Below are 24273 nucleotides of genomic sequence, written 5' to 3'. Positions count from 1 at the left end.
TAGGTGTTCCTCATTACTAACCCTTTGTCCATATTTATTCAAAGTAAATATACAATCTTTTCAGTATATACAAATTTAAATGTTCTTATCAATGCGAGTTAAAAGTTTTAAATGCCTCATTCCAATGTCATTTATAAAGAGATATGCTAATGGAGCAGCCAAATGTGTTCATTACATAAGCAGGCTTTGCTTCCTGCTCTGCAATGCATTGTTTATGCATTGCAAACCCAAAAACAAAAATGGATTATATTGCAGCTTACTACTCCTTATATGTGGTGTCTGCATTTGTTTTATTTTTTCAGGATTTTTTTACCCTTAATTTTCACCTAGTGATCCTGCCACTAACAGACTTCAGGAGAGCGATTTAAGTCAGGTACAGAGGAGCCAAATATCTGGGGGAAAAACTATACTAGTAATGGTGGTGACCAGCGACTTATAGTGGTACTATGATAGTGTGGCGAACAAACTGACACTAGCTGACATTGGCAGGGGGGTACACTAACTGACTGACACTGATATCAATAGTGACACTAATACAGTGATAAGTGCTAATGCTATACACCAGGGATGCCCAACCTTTTGAAGAGCGAGGGCCACTTAAGCGACTTGATAACCGGTCGCGGGCCACAATAAGCAGAGCGCATGTCCGTGTCTGCTCTGCATATGCAAAGCGGACACGGACGCAGCCCACGATACTTTTTAACAGATTTTATTGGAGGTAGAACACAAGTCGGTTTATGTCTGCCACTATTTAGAGGTGAATGGAGGGTCCAATTGGTTGGACTGTCGGACCCAAGGCTGCTTTCACACTGATGCTCTGCGGTTTACACACAGTGTACCTTTGGCTTTCCACTTTGCAATAGACTTCTATTATATTCTGCAGGTTTGGTGCGCTTTCAGAAAGCTCACCAAACTCACAGCTACTAGAAGTCTATGGCTCAGTGCAGGTAAACTGCTCTGCACCTGCGAATCAGTTTGAAAGCAGCCCAGTAACCACTGCAGAAAATATATACATTGTGATTTTAGTAATAAACTGGCCTTTATTAATAACAGTATTCTATTGTATTCCATCCCAGAGCAGGAGGTCGCGGGCCACATCAGAGGGCTCCACGGGCCACATGTGACCCCAGGCCACTGGTTGGGCACCCCTGCTATACACTGTCCCTGTACTAATGACACTGTCTTGGAAGGAGTTAACATCTAGGGGTGATCATGGGGTTAATGTGTGCCCAACAATGTTTGCAACAGCAAGATCACCTGTCAGTGTCTGGAGCTTTGTATTGTTTACAACACAGAGCTCCCTTCCCTGAATCACGGAGCCAATCAGCAATCAATCATTACCCGGGACCCGCTGATCGACTTGTACTGTAACAAATCACAGCACAGCCAGGATACGTGATTTAGCACAGGCCGGTCACCCTACAGCAGTATATTGGGTTAAATAAATAAAATCTACTTAGCCATGTAGCAGAACTGTGCATGCATGGTTACAGTAAACTATGGAGCAGATTTATAAAGCACTGATATTTCCCAAACATTCACTGTAGTTTGAAACACCTGCATTATCTGTTTGAGGCGCCACTCACTCCCTTGCGCAGCATGAGTTCATTTAGGCCTGGTTCACACCTATGCATTTTTTTTGCGTTTTCAGTTTTGCAGAGCATCACCACAGTCCATTTAACATGGTTTCCTATGGGTCATGTTCACATCTGTGCATTTTATGAAAAGGGCCAGGCATAGCTCCCAACTGTCCCTGATTTCGAGGGACTATCCCTGGTTTGGAGAAATGTCCCTCTGCCCCTCATTTTGGTCTGATCTATAGAGTTGTATATAAAATACAGTTTGTATCTATCAAAAAGCGTTTCCCAGTTCTAAACCTGCCATCTGATTTCTAAAATGCTTAATTTGTAAATTTTAAAAGCCAGTATAAAAGGAATAGTAGTATTAAAAAACTTAAAAATTAACCAATCTTGTTTTTTGTACAATTCTCCTTTAAGGGGGCATGGCAAGAGGTGTGCCCCATGCATACTTTTACTGATAGGTGTCCCTCATTACCATCTCAAAAAGTCAGGAGGTATGGTAAGGGGCTTTTTTCTGTTTTTGGGTTCCATAGACTTCCATGGATCAAAAACGTGTATTGAAAAACACAAAATGCACCTGGAATATGCAAACTGCAACCTGCATAGGTGTAAACCAAGCCTTAGATTTATATCTGCAGCACCAGTACACAAATAATCATTAGGCATAAAAATCAAAAGTAAATAAGTTGATACCTATTAAACAACAATAAATAAATATATAGACCCCCCATTTCACATCAAATAGTGGGTGTGTTCAGTCAAATTTCACGAAAACAGTAATAGGATCTTAAAGGGGCATTAAATACCAGGAATGCATTACACACAGAGTGCAGAGCTGTCCCTTGTAAACACAGAAACCAGACTTCTGTGTTTACAAGTGATTGCGGTGAGCAGGCACCAAAGGGTCTGAGCCAGAGGTGGTGGAACTGAGTTCCCCCTAAAAAAAAAAGCCCTGTGTGTAAATATATATATATATATATTTTTTTCACTAATAAATATTAGGTGTAATACATTAGTATACACATTAATCATAAATCCAGAATATCAACTCATTAACTTATTGTATGTTATAAATAAATCCACCAATCCTGGAAGTGCTAGATAGTAGTCATATAATTATTACACATATATATATATATATATATATATATATATATATATATATATATATATATATATATATATTAGTGCTGTCAAACGATTAAAATTTTTAATCGCGATTAATCGCATTAATGTCATAGTTAACTCACGATTAATCGCTCTAATTTATGACGAATTTCCCCACAAATATCGCACAATTCTGCAAGTGATTATAATTTATTATCGCTGTTTTCTAGCTGATCTAAAACCATTTTTGACATAAAGGGACACTTTTGGACAATCTACAGTTTCCAGGCAGAAAGAATAGTTTTTATTTTATAAAAGAACATGTAGGGCACTGGGCAGACCACTAGGGACAAGGGGGGTGTGTATTTTTTACATACAGTACTGTAATCTATAAGATTACAGTATACTGTATGCATTGTGTTTGTTTACTTTTTTAAATTTGGCGCCGTTCTCCGCTCCCGTGCGTCGTAACGTCGCAGGGAACGGAGCTCGGCGTCACACAGGCACTGTGAATCGAGCGAGGACCCGCCAAGCAAGGAGGACCCGCCAAGCAAGGAGGACCCGCCAAGCGAGGAGGACCCGCCAAGCAAGGAGGACCCGCTCGATCACACAGCGGGGTGGCATCGCTGGATCCAGGGACAAGGTGAGTAACTTATACAAAACAGATAAGTTGCGCTAACTAAGAGTGAATGAGGAATATCAATATAGTTGATATAATTAGATAGTGTCCATATACAAAAAATCATAAATGATACAATATATAATAAAAAGTTCATAAGTGAATAAATTGTGAATAGATTATTGAATGAAGTTGTGCCCGTGACTGAACGCACAAAAAATCCTCCACCGGTGCAATAAATGGGTAAATGTCTATGAGCTTACCAGAAGGGCAAGCAAAGAAAGCTTGCAGCTGAACTCCCCAGCTAGGGTCTTTAATGGAAGTCCGGATGGTATTCCTCCAATGTAGGTGGATAGATCCGGAATCCGAAGAACATGAAAATAAATATGCAGGCAACAAATAGTGATGTACCGTAGGTATCACGAATATAGGCACACCAAGGGAAAGCCTCCACCAAAAGGAATCACCGAATAAGGGGGACTCTTACCAGACAAATGAAAATATGGAGCTTGTGGCCAAACCCAGCCAGGGCCTTTAGGGGTTAACTTCAGAAAGTATCAACCAAAAGCAAACGACTCCCTCGTACAGTATGGCCAAGTAAGTCACCATAAAAAAGAGGAATTCCACATAGTGATGTACCGTAGGGAAACAATTTAATATGGTAGATATCACTTACAAAAAAACAGGTAAAAACAGCATGTAATTTCGAGCCGGCCGGCTACTACGAACGCCCGTCCTCTGGACCTAGACGCAGCACGTCAAAGCGTCTCCTCCTCCCGACGTACGTTTCGTCAGTATGTGACGTCCCCAGACGACGTCACATACTGACGAAACGTACGTCGGGAGGAGGAGACGCTTTGACGTGCTGCGTCTAGGTCCAGAGGACGGGCGTTCGTAGTAGCCGGCCGGCTCGAAATTACATGCTGTTTTTACCTGTTTTTATGTAAGTGATATCTACCATATTAAATTGTTTCCCTACGGTACATCACTATGTGGAATTCCTCTTTTTTATGGTGACTTACTTGGCCATACTGTACGAGGGAGTCGTTTGCTTTTGGTTGATACTTTCTGAAGTTAACCCCTAAAGGCCCTGGCTGGGTTTGGCCACAAGCTCCATATTTTCATTTGTCTGGTAAGAGTCCCCCTTATTCGGTGATTCCTTTTGGTGGAGGCTTTCCCTTGGTGTGCCTATATTCGTGATACCTACGGTACATCACTATTTGTTGCCTGCATATTTATTTTCATGTTCTTCGGATTCCGGATCTATCCACCTACATTGGAGGAATACCATCCGGACTTCCATTAAAGACCCTAGCTGGGGAGTTCAGCTGCAAGCTTTCTTTGCTTGCCCTTCTGGTAAGCTCATAGACATTTACCCATTTATTGCACCGGTGGAGGATTTTTTGTGCGTTCAGTCACGGGCACAACTTCATTCAATAATCTATTCACAATTTATTCACTTATGAACTTTTTATTATATATTGTATCATTTATGATTTTTTGTATATGGACACTATCTAATTATATCAACTATATTGATATTCCTCATTCACTCTTAGTTAGCGCAACTTATCTGTTTTGTATTTGATTTTATTGTGTGTATATCACAATTTTTGTTGCAGCTCATATATTCAGATTTGTTTTTTAGTTATTAGCGCAGTATCACATTTTTTCTTGTTTAAGGTGAGTAACTTGTCTGTGAATCCAGCGAAAAGGTAAGCCGCGCCGCGCCGCTGCACACTCTGCATGTCCACCCGAGGGCTCCTGCGTTAATCGCGCGACAAAAATATTGACGGCGTTAACATGGGTTTGCGTTAACGCCGTTAATATCGCGTTTAACGCACAGCCCTAATATATATATATATATATATATATATATATATATATATATATATATACACACACACACACACACACACACACACATACGCTCACACACACATACATATACACACACACACACACACACACTATATTATAGTTGTTTATAGGTTATATTAATACAGCAACTCAGGTTTCTTTCTTTCTTTTCTTTTTTTTTTTTTATAGTTGTTTGGGGTTAGCACAGAACTTTATATTATAGTATATCATTTAGATTTGTTGTTAAAAAAGGTTACTTTGCTAGGGATGCTTTGCCGTCAAAAAATATAAATATATAAATTTATAAAAAAAATAAAAATAAAATAGGGTGTACACAGTGGTCACGTCAGCACACCCCAGTAATATGTTTTTCTTCTGTGTTGTGGTATTTTAGTGCACAAGCTTTTAGTCTGGAGAAAAGCTGTTAGGACAGCCAAAAGTTTCTACACTGGAATTCTCAATGATGAAAAAAGATCAGCACAAAACTGGAATGTGTAGTGACCTCCATCATACTAGAAGGGTCATATGGAGAAGCTGCTTGCACCATATCATGTTACCTAGCACACGGAAAACTGTACTGGTTATAATAATTATATACAAATACTACAATATATGTAAATAGCTGAATGGGCTATAAAGTAAGGTGGTGCAAATAGTGACGTGCTGTAACCTATTATAACCAATCAAATATCAGCCTACATCAATTTAGAGCAGTTAGATAAAAAAAAATGCTGATTGTTTATTGGTAGTTATGGGTTACTGCACTTTGCATCTTTCTCTTGTGTCTTATTATGGTGCAAAAAGAAAAAGAAAAGAAATGTACAGAATTTTTTTGTTTTATTTTACTCAAATTGTTTTAAAAAAACATTTTACATCAAAGGCAATGCTTCTTGCATTGTTATTCAGCAGTATTCTTCTTAGCGCTGGTCTCAGGTAATGTTTTTAAACTGAACTTTGGGTAAAAAAATTATTTAAATAAAACTACTCATTAACCACAAAAGTTATAAATCCTTTTAATGTGCACCAAATGATTTTGCATACCCAGTTATTGTCTTGTAAACAGCGTGGTGACATCATCACTATGTCACCCATAGCCTGTGCAGAGAGCAGCTGTGGGAGGGACCCAAAACCCCCACCCACTACAGACTGCCTGAAGAGAACTACAGGAGGGGGCGGAGACCAGACCAGTCACCCTACACAAGGAAAGAAAACAGAAGTGACTGGTCTTTATTATAGGACGTTCCTGCACAGAAGGGACATTGCACACTGGATTACTGCAAAGCTCTGCAAGAAATACTCACATCACCCCAAAAGTCAAGCAAGAGTACACACGCCTCTTGTAATTAGACAATATCTGCTTACCCCAGAGTTCAGCTTTAAAAATCACATTCAGTAGTGTCCCCACAGCTTATACAATTTGACAATTATTGGTCAATTGATTCTCAGTTGGGCGAGCGAAGCCGATTAGTGTGACCACATTGGAGACCTGGGGGGTGCAGCAAAGGTACACAAGATAGAATGTCACTTTAATGTATCGATTCCCACTCTTTTGTGCTGTTTTAAAATAGTGTTCAGCTTGTCGAGTTCCAGTAATTGTAGCACAGCAGTTAACGAAGCACACATTCATGATCCTTGGTCTGTACATATAATGATCATCATAATTTACAAATCTCTACAGAGAGTAGAAAAAGTTCCAAATTAAGTAGCCCAAGCAGCCAACATCTTCATGTCATCCTCATCCTCCACCTTCTTCCGTGATGAGGCTGCAGAAAAGAAAAATAAGGTTAGTTAATGAACCTGAGCTGTGTACTTGAAATATTCATTTAGAGCAGGGGTCTCAAACTGGCAGCCCTCCAGCTGTTGCAAAACTACAAGTCCCATCATGCCTCTGCCTGTGGAAGTCATGCTTGTAACTGTCAGCCTTGCAATGCCTCATGGGACTTGTAGTTTCACTACAGCTGGAGGGCCGCCAGTTTGAGACCCCTGATTTAGAGCCTCTTGGGCAACTTCAGTGTTAATAAAATACATCTCTTGCGATCTGCTTGAAAGAAAGAATAATTGTATAATTATATATATATATATATACACACACAAATAAAAAAATAATAATAATAAAAAAAAAATATTATATATATATATATATATACATACATACATATACATACACACACACGTATACCCCATTGGCTGCTGAACATATAATGTAAATATACTTCCAAAAAGAAAGAAATACATTTTTTATAAGCAATAAAAGAACCCTGTTTAAAATGTCTGGGAATACGTTCAAGAAGTAGGTCTGTATTAAATTTGTAAGGGCTTTCAAATAAAATGAGTTGACTTAAAGGCTAAGTTCACCTTTAAGAAAAAATAAATTATAAATGCACATATTTTTGCAGGAAAAAAACGTGCATTTATTATTCTTTTCTGTTGAGACTGCAGAGCATTGCACCAGCGATAAGTAGATCACACCTGCAAAGTCAGGCTCCTGCAGACACTGCCTCCATCTTTCCTGCCCATACCTCCATAGGGGCAGACCGTTACAAACGAGGAACAAGTGTTAATGAACTATGAGGGTGCTCACTAGCGTTCTCCCAGTTCACTGAGAACTACAAGCCATCTGCCAGAGTGGAAGATAGTGTTTGTAGTCAAGGGGGCATGGCAAGGGGTGTGCCCTATGCCTACATACTTTTGCTGATAGGTGTCACTCATTCCCATCACAAAAAGTTGGGAGGTATGTTTTTAAACTTTAGTAGGTGGGATGACCATCTAGGCTGCAGAGACAATTGTTTTTCCATCTGTCTGCTCTTTATCTTGTCTGTAAATATATCAAATTATGGTAAGCCACACTAGAGCGTTGCTCCAAAATGTATAAATAAGAAGAAGTTGAACTGTATGTGGTTGGAGAGCTCTTGATTGGCTTCGGGTTTAGCATAAATGTATAATGCAGCAAGTGCTCCTAGATCTTCTTTTTTTTTTTTTGAGTTTAGAGTTCATTGGAAAGATTGTTCAAAGCTGTATTATAATGTATGAAGTCATATTGGGCTCAGGGAGCAATGCCTGGTGATAACCAGGGTATAATTACATGACTAATCTAAGACATCCAGAAAGATGTATACCTGGCCGGGTAGGAAGTTTATGAGATGGCACACTAGGCAACGTGACGCTGGCCATGTGTCTGTTGAGATCCTCCTGTTCCAGCTCTTCCAATTCTGCCATTAACTCATCCTGAAAGATTAATAGACATACAGTGAAATTCTCTACAACGGCCAAAATATAAGATAAAATGCTTGTACAACAAACAATAGAACACTATACTGTAAGCTGTAATCCAATTATGATGTTTGCCATTTACCTCATCAAACTCTTCACCAATACCAACTGGTCGAGAAATGGCATCGGAAATTTCTTGTGCAACATCTTGCTGCTCATGAATATCCTGCATAAGCTCATCGATCTTATCCAGATCCCTACAAATAAAAAAAAGCATACTGTCAGCTGATATGGACCACTAGGAAAACATTAATTACAGGAGATCACACTGTGTTTTAGATCAGAGAGGTCGTGTTTAGTGATGCTCTTAAAGTGGAGTTCCACCCATAAATATAACATTACATCAGTAGTTTTAAAAAAAAATCATTAGTCCTTTAAGAAAAAACATTTTTTTTTAGATGCCTTCAAAGTGTTGTTGCTAGGCAGAATAGTTAATCTTCCCTCTTCCTGCACCTAGGTGCTTAACCTACACCGCACAGACTCCTAGGAATGTAGTGGGTGTAACTTTCCAGGAGTCTGTGCACTCCCCAGTCTCGAAGAATCATGTGACTTGGACAGTACAGGTGCTGAAACCTGATCTGAAACCTATTACACTGCTTGTGCAGCACTGAGCATGTGTGAGATCTGCAAGGCTGAAATCCAGGAAGTCATACAGTCTGGCTTCAAGATGCCCACATCTAAGATGGCCCCAGTCAATTTCTATTTTATAAAGTGTCTAAATGCTGTAACAACCTAACAAAACAGACCTTAGTTTACAGACTAACTTTACTAGAATACATTAAGCTTGTGTATTACAGGGGTATTTATATTTAAAAAGTGAAATTGTGTCCGGAACTCCGCTTTAACCTCTTGACAACCACATACCGCATGCATGCAGCAACAAGAAAAGTGGGCTTTACTGTCCAGCTGCAGCTCGTATGTGTCCATGACAGCCTAAGGTTGTGTGCGGAGACCCGCTCACTATGAGCTCTCAGCACACTGACAGCTCTTAGTCAAAACCTCTGATCACGAGCCAGCACGATAGGCTCCCAATCATATGACCACTGTGAGAGACAATTAAAGCAATCACATGACAGAGAAGCTGTGCCCTACCCCAGTCATAAAGCATCTTAAAGTGGAACCATAGGCAAAAACTTTACTTATTTTTGGATAGGGTAGTTTTTTTTGCCATCTCTGTCCCATTGGGAAGATTTCCCTTCACTTCCTGTCCCATCGCCAAAACAGGAAGTGAGAGGAAATCCTAAAAATGAAGGGAATCCCATGGGGACCTCCGGGTCACCATAATTAGTGTTCCCATTGGAAGATTTCCCCTCCATTACTTTTCTGAGGAGAATCTAAAATTTGGGAGCTTCTGTTACGTTCACTTACATTGATAATGTTCAACAGGAAAAATATAAAGCCAGTGAAACTTTAGTTGTACATGAAAGGCCGCTGGGAGGTGGCACTATGGGGTAAGGAAAACTGTATATACATTCTTCAATTAGAGTGTAAAAGGGTTAAAAACAGTTGCCATGAAATGCTACCCTTAAAAAAAAAAAAAAAAAAAAAGAAGTGCACCTCCAGGCCCGTGACTGTGCCTAGGCACTAGGAAGTGATTTCCAAACCCTTTGCTCACCTTTATCCGGTCCTTGGGGCACTGCTCCTACCACTAATTCAAGGTTCTGTTACTCCCACTGATATCAGGCACTATTCCTTCAACAGACACCAACAATGAGGCACCATTTCTTCCACTGACACCAACAATAGCACACTATGCTCTCCACTGATACCAATGATGGGACACCATTCCGTCAACTGACACCAATGATGGGATACCATTCCTTCAACTGACACCAATGATGGGACACCATTCCTTCAACTGACACCAATGATAGGACACTATTCCTACAAATGATTCCAATGATAGGGCACTATTCTATCTCTTACAGACCAGCAATTCTATTTCCACTGATGGTGGGGCATTTTCTGCTCTACTTGACCACAGTCCGGCCCCACCAAGGTCTGAAGGACAATAATCTGGCCCTTTGCCTGTCAGTTCACCTGATCGGACCCTGTAGTATGCTCTATGGAGCAGCGAAACTCAGCAGACACATGTCCGCTGACACCTGCTGCCATCTGATCCTGTCCACCAAAAAATTTACGGATGATGCTCCTTTTTTCCCCATCTGCTGCAGATCGGTTCAGCTCAGATGGAAATGGACAGGCTGCCCGATTTCCCCATAGAGGAGAGCTGGACTGTGTCCATGTCTGCTCTGCACAGTGAAGCTGACACAGACCCGTCATTCGCCTGCTCAGCAGGGATCAGTGAAACGTTATGCAGAGACACCCCGTGAAAGATCCTGACACTGTTCAGTGCTCTACTGACACAATCCATGTTTTAATACATTTTAAAATGTTTGTCTACATTTATTTATAAGAGTGTTTGTGTCTTATATACACACACACACACACGTGTGTTTGAGCTTTGGGGTGCTCACCCTAATGCAGTAGGCTGCGCACACCTATGGGGGCAAGCAAGAAAGGGCGGTTACCGTCCTACATTCAGTGGGACCATGGAGAATGAACGTAGCCACCCTCTGCCATTTTGCAAAGGCTGAGAGTAATGGAAGGTACTTTTTGAGTTAAAGGGGTTGTAAACCCACACGGGTTTTCACCTTAATGCATTCTATGCATTAAGGTGAAAAACCTTTTGTGCTACAGCTGCCCCCCAGAGTTGTCCTTTTTTTACCTGAACCCAACCGTTCCAGCGATAGTGACGAGCACAGCAGCTCCAGACGCTGTCAGGGTCCTCATTGGCTCCCACTGCTGTCAATCAAATCCAGTGACACGAAAGCCGGGGGCAGAGCCAAGTCCTGCTGTCTCTGTCAATAGACGCAGCAGCAGGACTCGGGAGTGCGCCCGCACAAGGGCCGTGGGGGAACTCGAGAAGAGGAGGAGCGCCACGGGGGAACCCTAGTAAAGGAGGATCTGGGCTGCTCTGTGCAAAACCCTTGCACAGAGTAGGCAAGTATGACGTGTTCATTATTTTTCTATCTATTTTTTTAAAACACAAAGCTTTACAAATCACTTTAAGGTGGGAGTAAACTGCCATCTCTGACTTATACCTATAGGTAATCCTATAAGGCTTACCTATAGGTACTGTAAATATCTCTTAAATGCGCACTGTTTAGAAGATATTTACTGTACATGCTGTCCTGTGCCGTAAGTGGAGGCTCCTGCGCGCATGCGTGGGAGTGACATCATCGCAGCTTTGGCCACTCACACATCCGGAGTCCGTGAACCAGAAGCCTGGGCGAAGATAAAAGTACCGTATTTATCGGCGTATACCGCGCACTTTTTTGCCCTGAAAATCATGGCAAAATCGTTGGTGCGCGGTATACGCCGATACCCGTTTTCCCGCGCCGAGTTTGAATACTGTGCCGACATAAACCGAGCGCAGTACACTCGTGTATTGTCGGGCAGTCTCGGCTCCTCCCGCGCTGACGTCCTGGACGTACAGGACATCAGCACGGGAGTAGCCGAGCATTGCCGACAATACACGAGTGTACTGCGCTCTGTATATGTCGGCGCAGTATTCAAACTCGGCGCGGGAAACGAGCAGGAAGGACGCGAGGACGCCGCAGAAGGATGCCAGACCCGACGAAGAGGACACCCGAAGCCGCAGACGGACGCCGGACCCGACGAGGCCGCGGATGGACGCTGCGCAAGACACCAAAACTGTAAGTACAAAAAAAACTTTTTTCCCAGGATTCGGGGCAACTTTAGGGGTGCGCGGTATACGCGGGAGCGCGCTATACCGCGATAAATACGGTACTCTCAGCTGTGGCAGTGCAGCGCTGGAGGGCTTTGTTTTTTTAGGTAAGTTTCACATGCAATACTAGCACATTATGATTTTAACTTGCAGGTAAAAAAAAAAAATAAAGAAAAAAAAAAAACACAGCGGTTTACTACCGCTTTAACAGTACACATTTGAATAGAATTGTTATTTTATAAACCAAAGCTTGAAGAGTTTAGTGACACTAAGTCTGTCCCGCAGCGCCAATCCCAGGCTAAAAATGTCAATAAGAATTTTTTTTTTTTTTTTAAAAACATTGGGCCATATTCTGAGTAAAGTTACGATGGAGTAACTCAGGATACTCCATCGTAACTCCCTTTTTTGACCCGTGTATCTATGCTCCTGATTCTCAGAATCAGTTTTGCATAGATACACTTAAGATCCGCCATCTGTAAGTCACTTACACTGGCGGATCTTAAATGCAATGACGCCGGCCGCCGCTAGATGGCATTTAAGTGAAGGAGTCATTTGCGTATGCAAATGATCCTTCTACGCCGATTCACGAACGAGTTCGCGTCGCGTAACCGTCGCTAACGTCGTTTGCGTAAGCGGAAACTTACCCCTGCTATATGAGGGGTAAGTTTCCGCAAGTCTCGCGTAGGCCATGTTACGGATGGCGTCGGGTCCCCGTCGTGTTTTTTCGTCGGATACGTCGTTTACGTAAGTCGTTCTTGAATACGACTTTACGTCAATGACGCACACGTCGGCGTCATTGACGTTTTCCGCCGAGAACTGGAGCATGCGCACTGGGCTTTTTGCAGCCCAGCGCATGCCCAGTTCTTTTGTATCGGGGGCGCGCTTCATTTGAATAGAAGCCGCCCCCTTGGAGATCCGCCAGGCTACGCCGGGACACTTACACTCCGCTGTCCCAACTTATGGAGCAAGTGGTTGGGGAATACAACACCTGCTCCAGTAAGTTGGGACAGCGGAGTGTAAGTGCCCTAAGCGAAGCAGGCGGATATTTACTCAGAATATGGCCCATTGTTACCTTTAAGCTGATCAAAGAAAGAGAAATAAAGGCAGAAGATTGCCTTTGAGGAGCACGTTTTCTTTACATAATTCCATGGCTTCATTATTTTCCTTTTATTACAACAATCTATATTTAATAGCAGAGATAAATAGATAGTTTGTACTTGCTGTGAGCTTTGTGCTGCAGTACCTGCAGGATACAGGCTGATCAAAGAAATCTGCATGGAAATGAGGAGGTATTTGATTGCAGGAGCCCGGATATAAATATGTAGTGTTACAGATAGCGCACAATAAACAGATCATAATTGCAGAACAAGTCTGAATTGACGGCGGATACAAGCTATGAATTTTCTTCTCTAAAAGCTCCCATGTAGACCCTACAGAGTTATTGAATATCAGAGCCACAAAAGACATTGTTATTCCTCCGGTGAAGTGTATTGTGCTCTTGTAAGATCTTCTTTTACATCAATTTAATGTCAGGAAACAAGCAAGCGGCATGTCCCGCCTATTATATCTCCTATGGATTAACTGGCAATGTGATCCTTTGTTAGGTATAAACTGTCTAGACGCGCACGTCTAAAATAAATATTTATCATCAACAACTAAAAAGATGCATTATTAAAGATTTATTCCATTAAACTGCATTAACAATAATAAATGATAGAAAATGTATATTTGTTTATGCTTAAACTCTTTTATATAAAGTTTCAATTTAAATCCATTGGTTTCTGATTGCTACTAATAAATCCAAAGTTTCATGTACTACTAAATTTTGATGACATCAGAAATGCAATTCTATTTTAAAAATATATTAGCCGTGTCCCTTCCCTCGCCCCACAGAGCTGTGGGAGGGACCCAACATCCCCACCCACTACAGGCTGCCTGCAGAAAAGTACAGGAGGGGGTGGAGACCAGACCAGTCACCCTGCACAAGGAGAGAGAGCAGCAGTGACCGGTCTTTATTACAGGAAGTTGTAGACCCCAAAAGACATTGTTATTCCTTAAAGTGTCTGTTAGATCATTTAAAGGGGTTGTAAAGGTACAAAAAAGGTACAAAAGGTGCATTAAAAAGGTAAAAAAAACATCCAAGGACAAAAAAAACCTGAGTGTCCATCTAAACTGCGTACAGAGACAGGTATTCTGCCTGTCTCTGTATGCCAACTTAAAGTTTGATTATCTATGAACTGGAAATAATTATTTTTAAATTTGGTGCAATGATAGCTCCACTTTGTAAAAGTGAAGCTCTTAAAAACAACCTGAATTTGCTGATGGTAAAGTTACCAAAATGGCCTACAGGGATTTTCGTATCTGGTACAGGCGATTTTAAAGGGCTTTAGTACCAGAAAAGTGTCGGTAGGGATTAAGCAAATTCCCATAATAAATCCTCCAAAAAACTGGTTGATGGCAGACACCAAAGGGCATGACCAGTGTTTGGACCCCCATTGAATTGCTGGCTAAGTGAAAAGGCTTGATATCTACATAGAACTGAGCAATGTCCATGTCTATGTGACAGGGGAAGAGGCCCCAGCACCCGTCTGACTCACATCTGACTCCTATATCCAGAGGGTCCTTGTACAGCTGTACACTGCTCTGTAAGCTCCTAAAAATGGTGCTGGAGACTGAAATGCACAATTCTAAAGATCTGTGGTCACAACTTTTGCAGTGGCCAAGAGGGCATGTGACTGAAATACGGCTTTGCCAATGACAGCAAGATCTGGTTCTGACAACTTCCTGTGGGTATATGCTGAGCTATGCATTGGCTCCTATTCATGTCATGGCTTGTATGTGTATAGCCCCAGATAAAAGGATCATTGGTCACCTTTGCTGAAAGGCTCCTGCACATGACTCCAGCACAAAGCCTTGTGTAATCAGTTTTTTATCAATGTGAGTTACTGTTTTACAACCAAGCAGAAAAGTAAACCATTAACACTTTCTGTTGAAACTTATATTCTTCAGTTACCGATAACCTACTTCATAGAACATCTTATGAACCAACTGCTAAAGGACTTTAACTAAGAATTTAGAAGAGTACAGTCTGCTCTGATTTTCATGTCAGCCTAGCAGAGGCGGCTCTAGACTGTGAGGCCTTAGGCAAAACTTAGACATGAGGCCCCACTCATGCCCATAATGGGAAAAATAATTCAAGCAAGAAAAATAGCTGCAGAAAATGCACGGCTCTAGCATACAGGTGATCAGCACCACTTCCAGGGCTCCCTCCTCACCCATCAGACATGTACAGCGTCAAAAAAAACCTAATCGGCATAATTGTATTGTAATGTGGGGGGCCAGTGTAATAAGGGAAAGTCGTTTTTAGGGTGAACCTCCCCTTTAAGATTACTTATCTCTGAAGTATTTACAGGAGTTAGTAATTATTGACAAACATTGGCAGAAATCCCAATGCTGCAGGTTATGTTTTGGTATCATTTAGTTGAATTCATGCAAGGGTCACACCGGGATTGCACAGGAATTTGCTCTGCGATTTTTGCAGGCAACCCATTTGAATGGGCTGAAAATCGCACCAGAACGTAGAAAAAGTAGTGCATGCACTACTTTCAACACCTGTTACACCAAATGCACTGTTTGCAATCTGGGGGGTGTAATAACACTACATTGGCACCCGCATGCAGATTGCAAGGGCAATGCATTTGAATGCAGTGCAGGAGATGCATTATGGAATGCAACTTTCCTGGTGTGAACTGGCCAGGAGCGAACTGACCATTTGGGCACTTGGTCCTGCCCAAGGGCCTCATGCCACTAGGGGGTCCCATCAGGGTTTCCAGCCTCAGTAAAACCAGGGACAGTATGTAGAAATCTTTTTTTTTTTTAAATCTCAAGATTATAGCTGCCACGTCTCTCCAGTACCTTTTCAGTATGTGTATTCTGTGTGTATGTATACTGTGTGTGTATACTGTGTGGCCCCTTAAATCTATTGTCCGGGGGCCCCACAATCTCCTATTGCCCGGGGGCCCCACAATCTCCTATTGCCCGGGGGCCCCACAATCTCCTATTGCCCGGGGGCCCCATGAGTTGTCAGTCTTCCCCTGAAACTGGCCCTCAATGTGGTAATCTAGTGTAAACAGTAGCAGCTGCGTCTCGATGTATCCTAGATCAAACAAAACACTTGTTACCAACATTTGGTGGAAATAATTATTTTCTGCTGCCATAGACATACTATTCCGGAGCTACTTACATGTTTTGGTGAACTGTTTTCATGGCCTTTGCAGCATAGCCCATGTTTTTCAGCACCTCGGTGTTGGTGTGGGAGTTTTCTAGTGCTTCTCGCTGGAACTCAATGGTGGAGAGGGTGCCGTCAATCTGCAATAACTGCTTCTCTAGTCTCTTCTTTCTCTTTAAAGCCTGTAATGCAGCTAAACAAGAAAAATACCCATTATAAATACTCATTCAGATCTATTCATTAAATTTGTCCAATCAACTACTAGAACAGATGATATAATCCTTAAACCCAAGACTTGAAATGTAATACACTGATCAGCCATAACTTTATGACCACTGAGAGGTTCAATGAATAACTTTGATCGTCTTGTTACAGTGGCCTCTATAAGTTGGTGGAATTTATTAGGCAGCAAGCCAAGTAAACATGTTGTCCCTGCAGCCCAAAGTGCCTCCAATGGCCCTGGGAGCCTCAGAACTGGAACCTGAAACAATAGAAGGTGGCCTGGTCTGATCACCAAGTAAATCCTTTTATGGAAATAGTATTCCCTGATGGCAGTGGCCTCCTTCAGTAGGATAATGCACCCTGCTACACTGTGAAATGGTTCAAGAATGGTTTGAGGAACACAACAATGAATTTGAGGCGTTGACTCCAAACTTTCCAGATTTCAATCCAATCGAGCATCTGTGGGATGTGCTGGAAATATAAATCCATGGAGGCCCCACCTTGTAACTTACAGGACTTAAAGTGGTTGTAAACCCCCACAGACCACTTTTACCTACAGGTAAGCCTAGATTAAGGCTTACCTGGAGGTGCAAGAAATATCTCCTAAACCTACACAGTTTAGGAGATATTTGCAAAAAATATGGGCACCGATGTCTACGGTGCAGGTGCACCATGGAAACCTTTAGAAACGGCAAGCGTGCCATTTCTAAAGGTGATCATGCCGTGACTGGCGGCTCCCGCTCGCATGCGTGGGCGTGACGTCATTGCAGCTCCGGCCAGTTACAGCACCCGAGCCGCGATACCCGGAAGTCACTCCCGGAGAGATGGCGTTGATGGAGGAGGGAAACGAGGACCGCTGCTGGGGGTTTCAATCTCAGGTAAGTAATTCATAATGAGCTAGTATGCCTTTGTCTTGCTTGGTGTTTTTTTTTTGTTTTGTTTTTTTACAGAGGGTTTACTTACTCTTTAAATGATCTACTGCTACTTGGTGTCAGATACCACTGCATACCTTCAGAGGTCTAGTGGCATCCATGCCTCAACAGGTCAGGGCTGTTTTGGCTGTTTTGGCTTACTCAGTAGAAGGTGGGTCATAAAGCTTTGAGTGATCGGTGTATATTGCAGCTTACTCATCCTAGATGTGGTGAATAACTTTTTTATTTCCAGGCTAAGCACTTTTACTGCAAGTAAAGAAAAAAAAACTGCTGATCCTGTTATAGAAATTGGGTATCCTTCCTGTGCACAGAACTAAAATCTCAAACAGTGTTTTAGGTCTTCCCCTCTCCTATGTGGGCTATACTATAGGACACCTCAGCTTTACTTAAAGGGGTTGTAAAGGTAAATGTTGTTTTACCTTAATGCATCCTATGCATTAAGGTGAAAAAACATCCGACAGCACCGCCCCCCCCCCCCCCCCCGAGCCCCTGTTTTACTTACCTCACCCCTCAAAAGTCCCGGGCGCGTCCTCGTCATCCTGTTCCGTTCCCAGCCTGGCCGTTGATTGGCTAGGTTGGACGGATTGATAGAAGCGCAGCCATTGGCTGGCGCTGCTGTCAATCACATCCAATGACGCGGCGCGCCGGGGGTGGGGCCAAGTGATACAGTCGGCGGCTATGGCCATCGCTGTATCACAGGAGAGCGCTCGCAAAAACTTTCCACCATGCGAGGGAGCTCGCTTGAAGGTGGAAAGCTTTTGCGAGGAGGAGCAAAGACAGCCGCCGAGGGACTCCAGAAGACATGGATCGGGGCCACTCTGTGCAAAACGAGCTGCACAGTGGAGGTAAGTATGACATGTTTGTTATTTTAAACCAAAAAAAAATCTTGCCTTTAGTGTTCCTTTAATAGAGATGAGGAAAATAAGAAAGGTTTGTAGTAAAATCAGAAGAGCAGCCTTGGTTAAAAAAACACTGCTCCACCACAGATACAGTATAATGTGTGAGCTTTGTCTTCCTAGCATAAGACATACTGGGGTTGATTTACTAAAGAAAAATAGACTGTGCACTTTGCAAAGTGCAGTTGCACTATGCGAGAGCAGTTGCTCCAGAGCTTAGTAAATGAGAAAAAGCTCTGCTGAATTCCATCATCCAATCATATGCAAGCAAAAATTCATTTTTTTTTTAATTCTCCTTGCATGTGATTGGGTATTCTTTGCAAAGTGAAGCTTTACCTCATTTACTAAGCTCTGGAGCAACTGCACTTTGGAAAGTGCACAGTCTATTTGCCTTTAGTAAATCAACCCCACTGTATGTTACTGGCAAGATCACTGGGTGAAAATAAAGAAAAAATAAATCCTAATAAAAAAGAAAATGAATGCTGCCATCACATCTAAGGACCTGTAGTCTGCAATATATAAAAAAAAATTATCGGGTTTAGATAAGTGTTAAACCAGACCCAAGTGTAGATACACTATATTACCAAAAGTATTGGGAAGCCCGCCACATGAACTTTAATGGCATCTGAGTCTAAGGGGATTATTCACTAAAACTACTGCACTCAGGTGGCAGCTTACCAGCTTCAAAGATCTTAAAGCCTCGTACACACAATCAGATTTTCCGCAGACAAAGCCTTGGACTTTTTTCCAAAGGGCGTTGGCCAAAAACTTGTCTTGCATAAAGACGGCTCACAATTGTCAGCCAACAAACACGAACGTAGTTACGTACTACGTAGTTTTTCAGCTCTTTAGCGCCACCCTTTGGCACCTTCTGCTAATGTTGTGTTTGGTGAGCATTGACTCCGAGCATGCGCGTTTATACTTTGGACTTTTGTCTGACTTGTGTACACACGCCCGGGAAATCCGACAACAGACCGTTCGTTGTTCGCGGAAAATTTTAAAGCCTGACATCCAACATTTGCCAACGGAAAATCCGACAGCAATTGTCTGGTGGAGCGTACAAACGGTCAGATTTTGCGCCAACAGCCAGATATCACACAATTCCCGTCTGAAAATGTACACGGCTTAAAAAGGATCCATATGCACGTCTCCATAATGGGAAATCAGCTATTAATGATCACTTTCTGGAATTAAGTTTGAACACTGACTCCCCCTGCTGCTGAAGAAATTCCAACATGATGTGTGTGTGCGTGTGCGTGCGTGTGTCCGCCAAGGTAATTCAGCATGTCATGAACAGTAGCCATAATTTTAAACCTACCTATTAGAGTTTTTTTTGCACTCATAATTGTATATTATTTCAGGACTCTTGTTTTTACTGCTTTAGTTTTTTTTTGTCATTTTTTATCTTTTATTTTTACACATTTGGTATTTGCATATAGGTCTATGAAAATTATACATTTCGTTTTGACAGTGCACTTTACACTTAATACCACATCCCACCAATCCAGGGATTTTTTCAGTGCTGCAGTCTTTCACTATATTGGCCAAACACACCATTTATTAATTGTATATGCTGTATGCATAATATTTTCCTACATTATTATATGATGTAGCACTACCCCTGAAAGAGCAGCTGGTTTGTTTTGGGTGGCATGTTACTCCTGTGACTCCGCCGTCTAGGGCAGTTGATGAGAGCCGTAGTACTAGTAATGGAATGTCTTTTTCTTGTGCTTTTATTTACCCAACATGGTAAAACAGATGAACTCGGTGAAGAGTAGGGGAATAGCAGAAATGGAGAACACAGATTCAGGTGTATGCAGAAAGGAAACAGTTTTGCTTCCAACGACAAACTTTCACTTTGCCACTCCAGCCGGAATGGGTATAGCGCACCTGGACAGGCCTCTCTCACAAGCCTGGCAGCCAGAATGACACTCGAACTTGGGGTCAAGTCTCTGCCACAGACCCTCCCAATGGTTTCAGAAAACAGTGGTCCAAAGTCCTCGACTGGACGCAACACCTGGATCTACTTCAGGTAGTTTAGATTAGGTTACCGATAGGTGGCCAACATCCAGCCTCTCAGTGTCCGGTTCCCCTGGTCCCCGATGGATGGTCAGGCCCCTATTGGAACACCAGCCTCTCAGTGTCCGGTTCCCCTGGTCCTCGATGGATGGTCAGGCCCCTATTGGAACACCAGCCTCTCTTGGCACTCCTCAGGCAGACTCTCCACCGAACAGCTTCCTCCAACAGGACGGACAGCCCAGGACCTCTTTAGGTGGAACTCAGTCGATTACTGAGTCCCAAGCAGCAGATCAAATGCTCCGGGCCAACGTGGTTCCGAAACCAGGATCTCTGCGTAGCACGTGCACCCCGGGCCCAGAAGGCCATTTGCCGGGGCGCTGTGAAATGGCTACCCTGAAGGTGGGCGCCACACGAGGAGAAGACCCAGGAAAATGGCGTCTGCCCCATAAATACCCCTCCCCAGCATGCACAGCGAGGAAGCCTCCTCCTGATAGGCTGCTGGGAAAAAGTATCCAGTCCTTGACTTCACTGCTGCCAACTACCGACCTGGGGTAGAACTGCACCCCAAGAACAACAGCATGAGCCCACAGCACAGCCAAGCTGGGACAGAAGCTCCAAATTTGAACTAATTATCAATGGTCAGAGTCACCTAACTCTCTGACCCCCTCTAAATTTCAATAGCACCGGTTCTGAAAAGTAACCAGGCGCTACAATGATATGAAACATCTTTTAGCACAAAGTATGTAGGCAAAGGGCACACCCCTGTAATGCACCTAGTTATGGAGGCCATGAAGAAGAAGGCTCATTCTGATGGGTAGCACTCTGCACTATAGTTGCATCCAGTTTGTGCTCAGTCAGAACCAATAGCCCTGGGTGCAAAATGTTTAGCCTCAATAATCCTCCTGAGGAAGCAGAGTACATCTGAGAAATTAGTAGATTAATAAGGTTCTCTAGTCTACTATATTTTTTGACAACGTCAACTTATAGGTGAACATTGGACAGAGCATGTTGACTGGATAGTTCCAAGACAGTTATATCCAAACTGCTGGTTATGGATCTCATATTTTAAATTGCGACAGTGGGTTCAGGAAAAGGGTGTAACATATAACATGTTACTAATGGTGAACTTATACTTTAAAGCCCCCAGAGTCAGCGAGCAGCAGAAGATACATTCTCTGATAAAGTGTAATAACAGCAAATGCTAAGCCGGAGGGGGTATGTGAGAGCTGTTACAGTGACTGAAAATTGCAGTATTGATGTATACTTGTAAAGACAGCAGAGATTATCCCAAGTGTAAAAAACAAACCAGAACAAAATGTGTAATTTGTAAAAGCTTTCCAGCTTTCCATTTCTGCCATGATAAAAACATCATGGATGAATAAAAAAAAAAAAAAAAAAAACCCATTACAGTCAAACAAAAAGTTTCAGGAGGCATACACGCGAAACAGCAAATTAATAAATCAATAATCAACTTCTATTAAAACCTCTATTCGCAATTTTTGTTAACCACTTGCCGACTGCGCTATAGACAAAAGACGTCTACAGCGCGGTCGAGTTATCCTGAGAGGACCTCCCAGAATCCTGGAAAAGCATGGCTGACATGTTTCACATCGTGTGATGCTTACTCGTAGATGTGAAACATGTCAGCCATGCTTTTCCTTTTGTTCGAGTGCGGCAGTCCAGGACCTCTTTTCATCCAATACACATGTGAGGTATCGCTGCGAACTATAGAGCGAGAGCAATAATTTAGGCCCTAGACCTTCTCTGTAACTAAAAACATGTAACCAATAAAAATAATTAAAGTGTCGCCTATGGGAATTTTTAAGTAGCGAAGTTTGGCACCATTCCACGAGCGTGTGCAATTTTGAAAGGTGACATGTTCGGTATCCATTTACTCAGCGTAACTTCATCTTTCACATTATGCAAAAACATTGGGCTAACTTTACTGTTTTTTTTTTTTTTTTTTAAGCACAAAACTGTTTTTTTTTTTTTTCGTTTTTTTTAAACACGTTCGAAAAATTGCTGCGCAAATACCGTGCGAGATAAAAAGTTGTAATGACTGCCATTTTATTCTCTAGGGTCTTTTCTAAAAAAAACACATACATACACACATATATATATATATATATATATATATGTTTTGGGGCTCTATGTAATTTTCTAGCAAATAAATGATGATTTAGGAGAGAAATGTCAGAATTGGCCTGGGTGCTCCAGAACGCCTGAAGGTGCTCCCTGCTTGTTGGGCCTCTGTATGTGGCCACGCTGTGTAAAAGTCTCACACATGTGGTATCGCCATACTCGGGAGTAATAGCAGAATGTGTTTTGGGGTGTATTTTGTGGTATGCATATGCTGCGTGTGAGAAATAACCTGCTAATATGAAAATGTTGTGAATATATATATATATATATATATATATATATATATATATATATATATATATATATATTTTCTTGATTTTGCAAAGAATTGTGGAAAAAAAATAACAACTTCAAAAAATTCACCATGCCTTTTTCTAAATACCTTAGAATGTCTACTTTCCAAAAAGGGGTCATTTGGAGGGTATTTATACTTTTCTGGCTTGTTAGGGTCTCAAGAAATGAGATTGGTCGTCAGTACGTCAGGTGTGATACATTTTCAGATATTGGCACCATAGCTTGTGGACTCTATAACTTTCACAAAGACCAAATAATATACACCAAATTTGTACTTATTTTTTACCAAAGATATGTAGCAGTATACATTTTGGCCAAAATTTATGAAGAAAAAATACGAATTTTATAACAGAAACAAGAATTTTTTTTTTTTTTTAAGTCAATGATATGCCAAAAAAATGTGCACACACATAAAGAGGGAAACACAAAAATGTGCAATGGGTGTACACAAGCCTTGGAGCCTCAGGGTAAATCAAAGAGGAGGCTCAGTCTGTAAAAAATGAAAAAAAAAGCAATTTGGTAACTGGTCATGGATCACAATGAACTGAAATAGTTCAGAATTTCGATGTACTTTTTATTTTGAATAGCACAATGAACATTTTACTCCTGCAGTCGCCGAATGCTGGTGGGAGGGAGAGGCGGAGAAGCTGGCTTTCATCGGTTTTAGAAGGAAAATGGAGGGTATCAGTTCTTGTATATGCTGACGCTCCTCCTGTATAAATGTAAAACTAGATCAAACAGGGAGGTTGCACAGGCCCCCTAGAGCATGGGGTGGGGTCACCATTGCGACCCCTGACACTATATCAGTGGTTGGGCAGTGTGGTGTGTTTGTTTTCCGCCTCCCCCTCAAAAAAAAAAAATGGAGCACCAGCCCCAACTGTCTACAGCAACATCATTCTAGTCTAAGAAAATAATTTCCCAGCAATGGAGTTTTTTAACCACTAAAGGGTAGTTGTAGAGCTGCAGCCTGGGTTGTTGGAAGTGGCAGTGTGGACAATGGCCGATGCGGTCGTGGGAGTGGGACAGCCAATATTTGACTTTAGGGTCCGCTTTAAGAAATAATTTCTAAATTTGACACTGCCATTTATACAATTTGATAAAAATTTGTTATGGTCTGAATAAGTGTTGATGTCTTATTTAAATGTAGTGTGACTAGCAGTCAATCCTCTCCTCGGAAACGTATTCACAATAGTGTTCTATAGGATAAGCATCTCAGTGCTCCTCTTGGTCTCTTATCTTTCCACAACTTTGGGTTTCAAATCTCCTGGTAAAACATTTCTTCTATATCTCCAGGATAGTATTTCACCTCAGGATTCAGTTCTCTGTCTAAGGCACTCCATTATTCATTAGAAG

At 41.9% G+C, this 24273-nt stretch overlaps 1 protein-coding gene across 1 annotated transcript in view; it reads right to left on the bottom strand.

Annotated features, from left to right (window-relative positions):
• Window positions 1-5990: 5990 nt before the first annotated feature.
• CHMP4C (charged multivesicular body protein 4C) overlaps window positions 5991-24273 on the bottom strand; it is a 31712-nt gene continuing 13429 nt past the window's right edge. Inside the window, exons 2-5 of the mRNA XM_040354512.1 lie at window positions 16431-16608; window positions 8519-8633; window positions 8283-8391; window positions 5991-6929 (exon numbers count right to left, since the gene is read on the bottom strand). Of these exons, the coding sequence (XP_040210446.1) occupies window positions 6865-6929; window positions 8283-8391; window positions 8519-8633; window positions 16431-16608 (467 nt within the window). The 3' untranslated portion in view covers window positions 5991-6864. The remainder of the gene's footprint in view (window positions 6930-8282; window positions 8392-8518; window positions 8634-16430; window positions 16609-24273) is intronic.

The sequence above is a fragment of the Rana temporaria genome, chromosome 5, assembly GCF_905171775.1.
Source record: "Rana temporaria chromosome 5, aRanTem1.1, whole genome shotgun sequence".
Taxonomy (NCBI): domain Eukaryota; kingdom Metazoa; phylum Chordata; class Amphibia; order Anura; family Ranidae; genus Rana; species Rana temporaria.
Note: the sequence above shows the minus strand (reverse complement) of the source record. Positions and strands in the feature narration are given on the sequence as shown.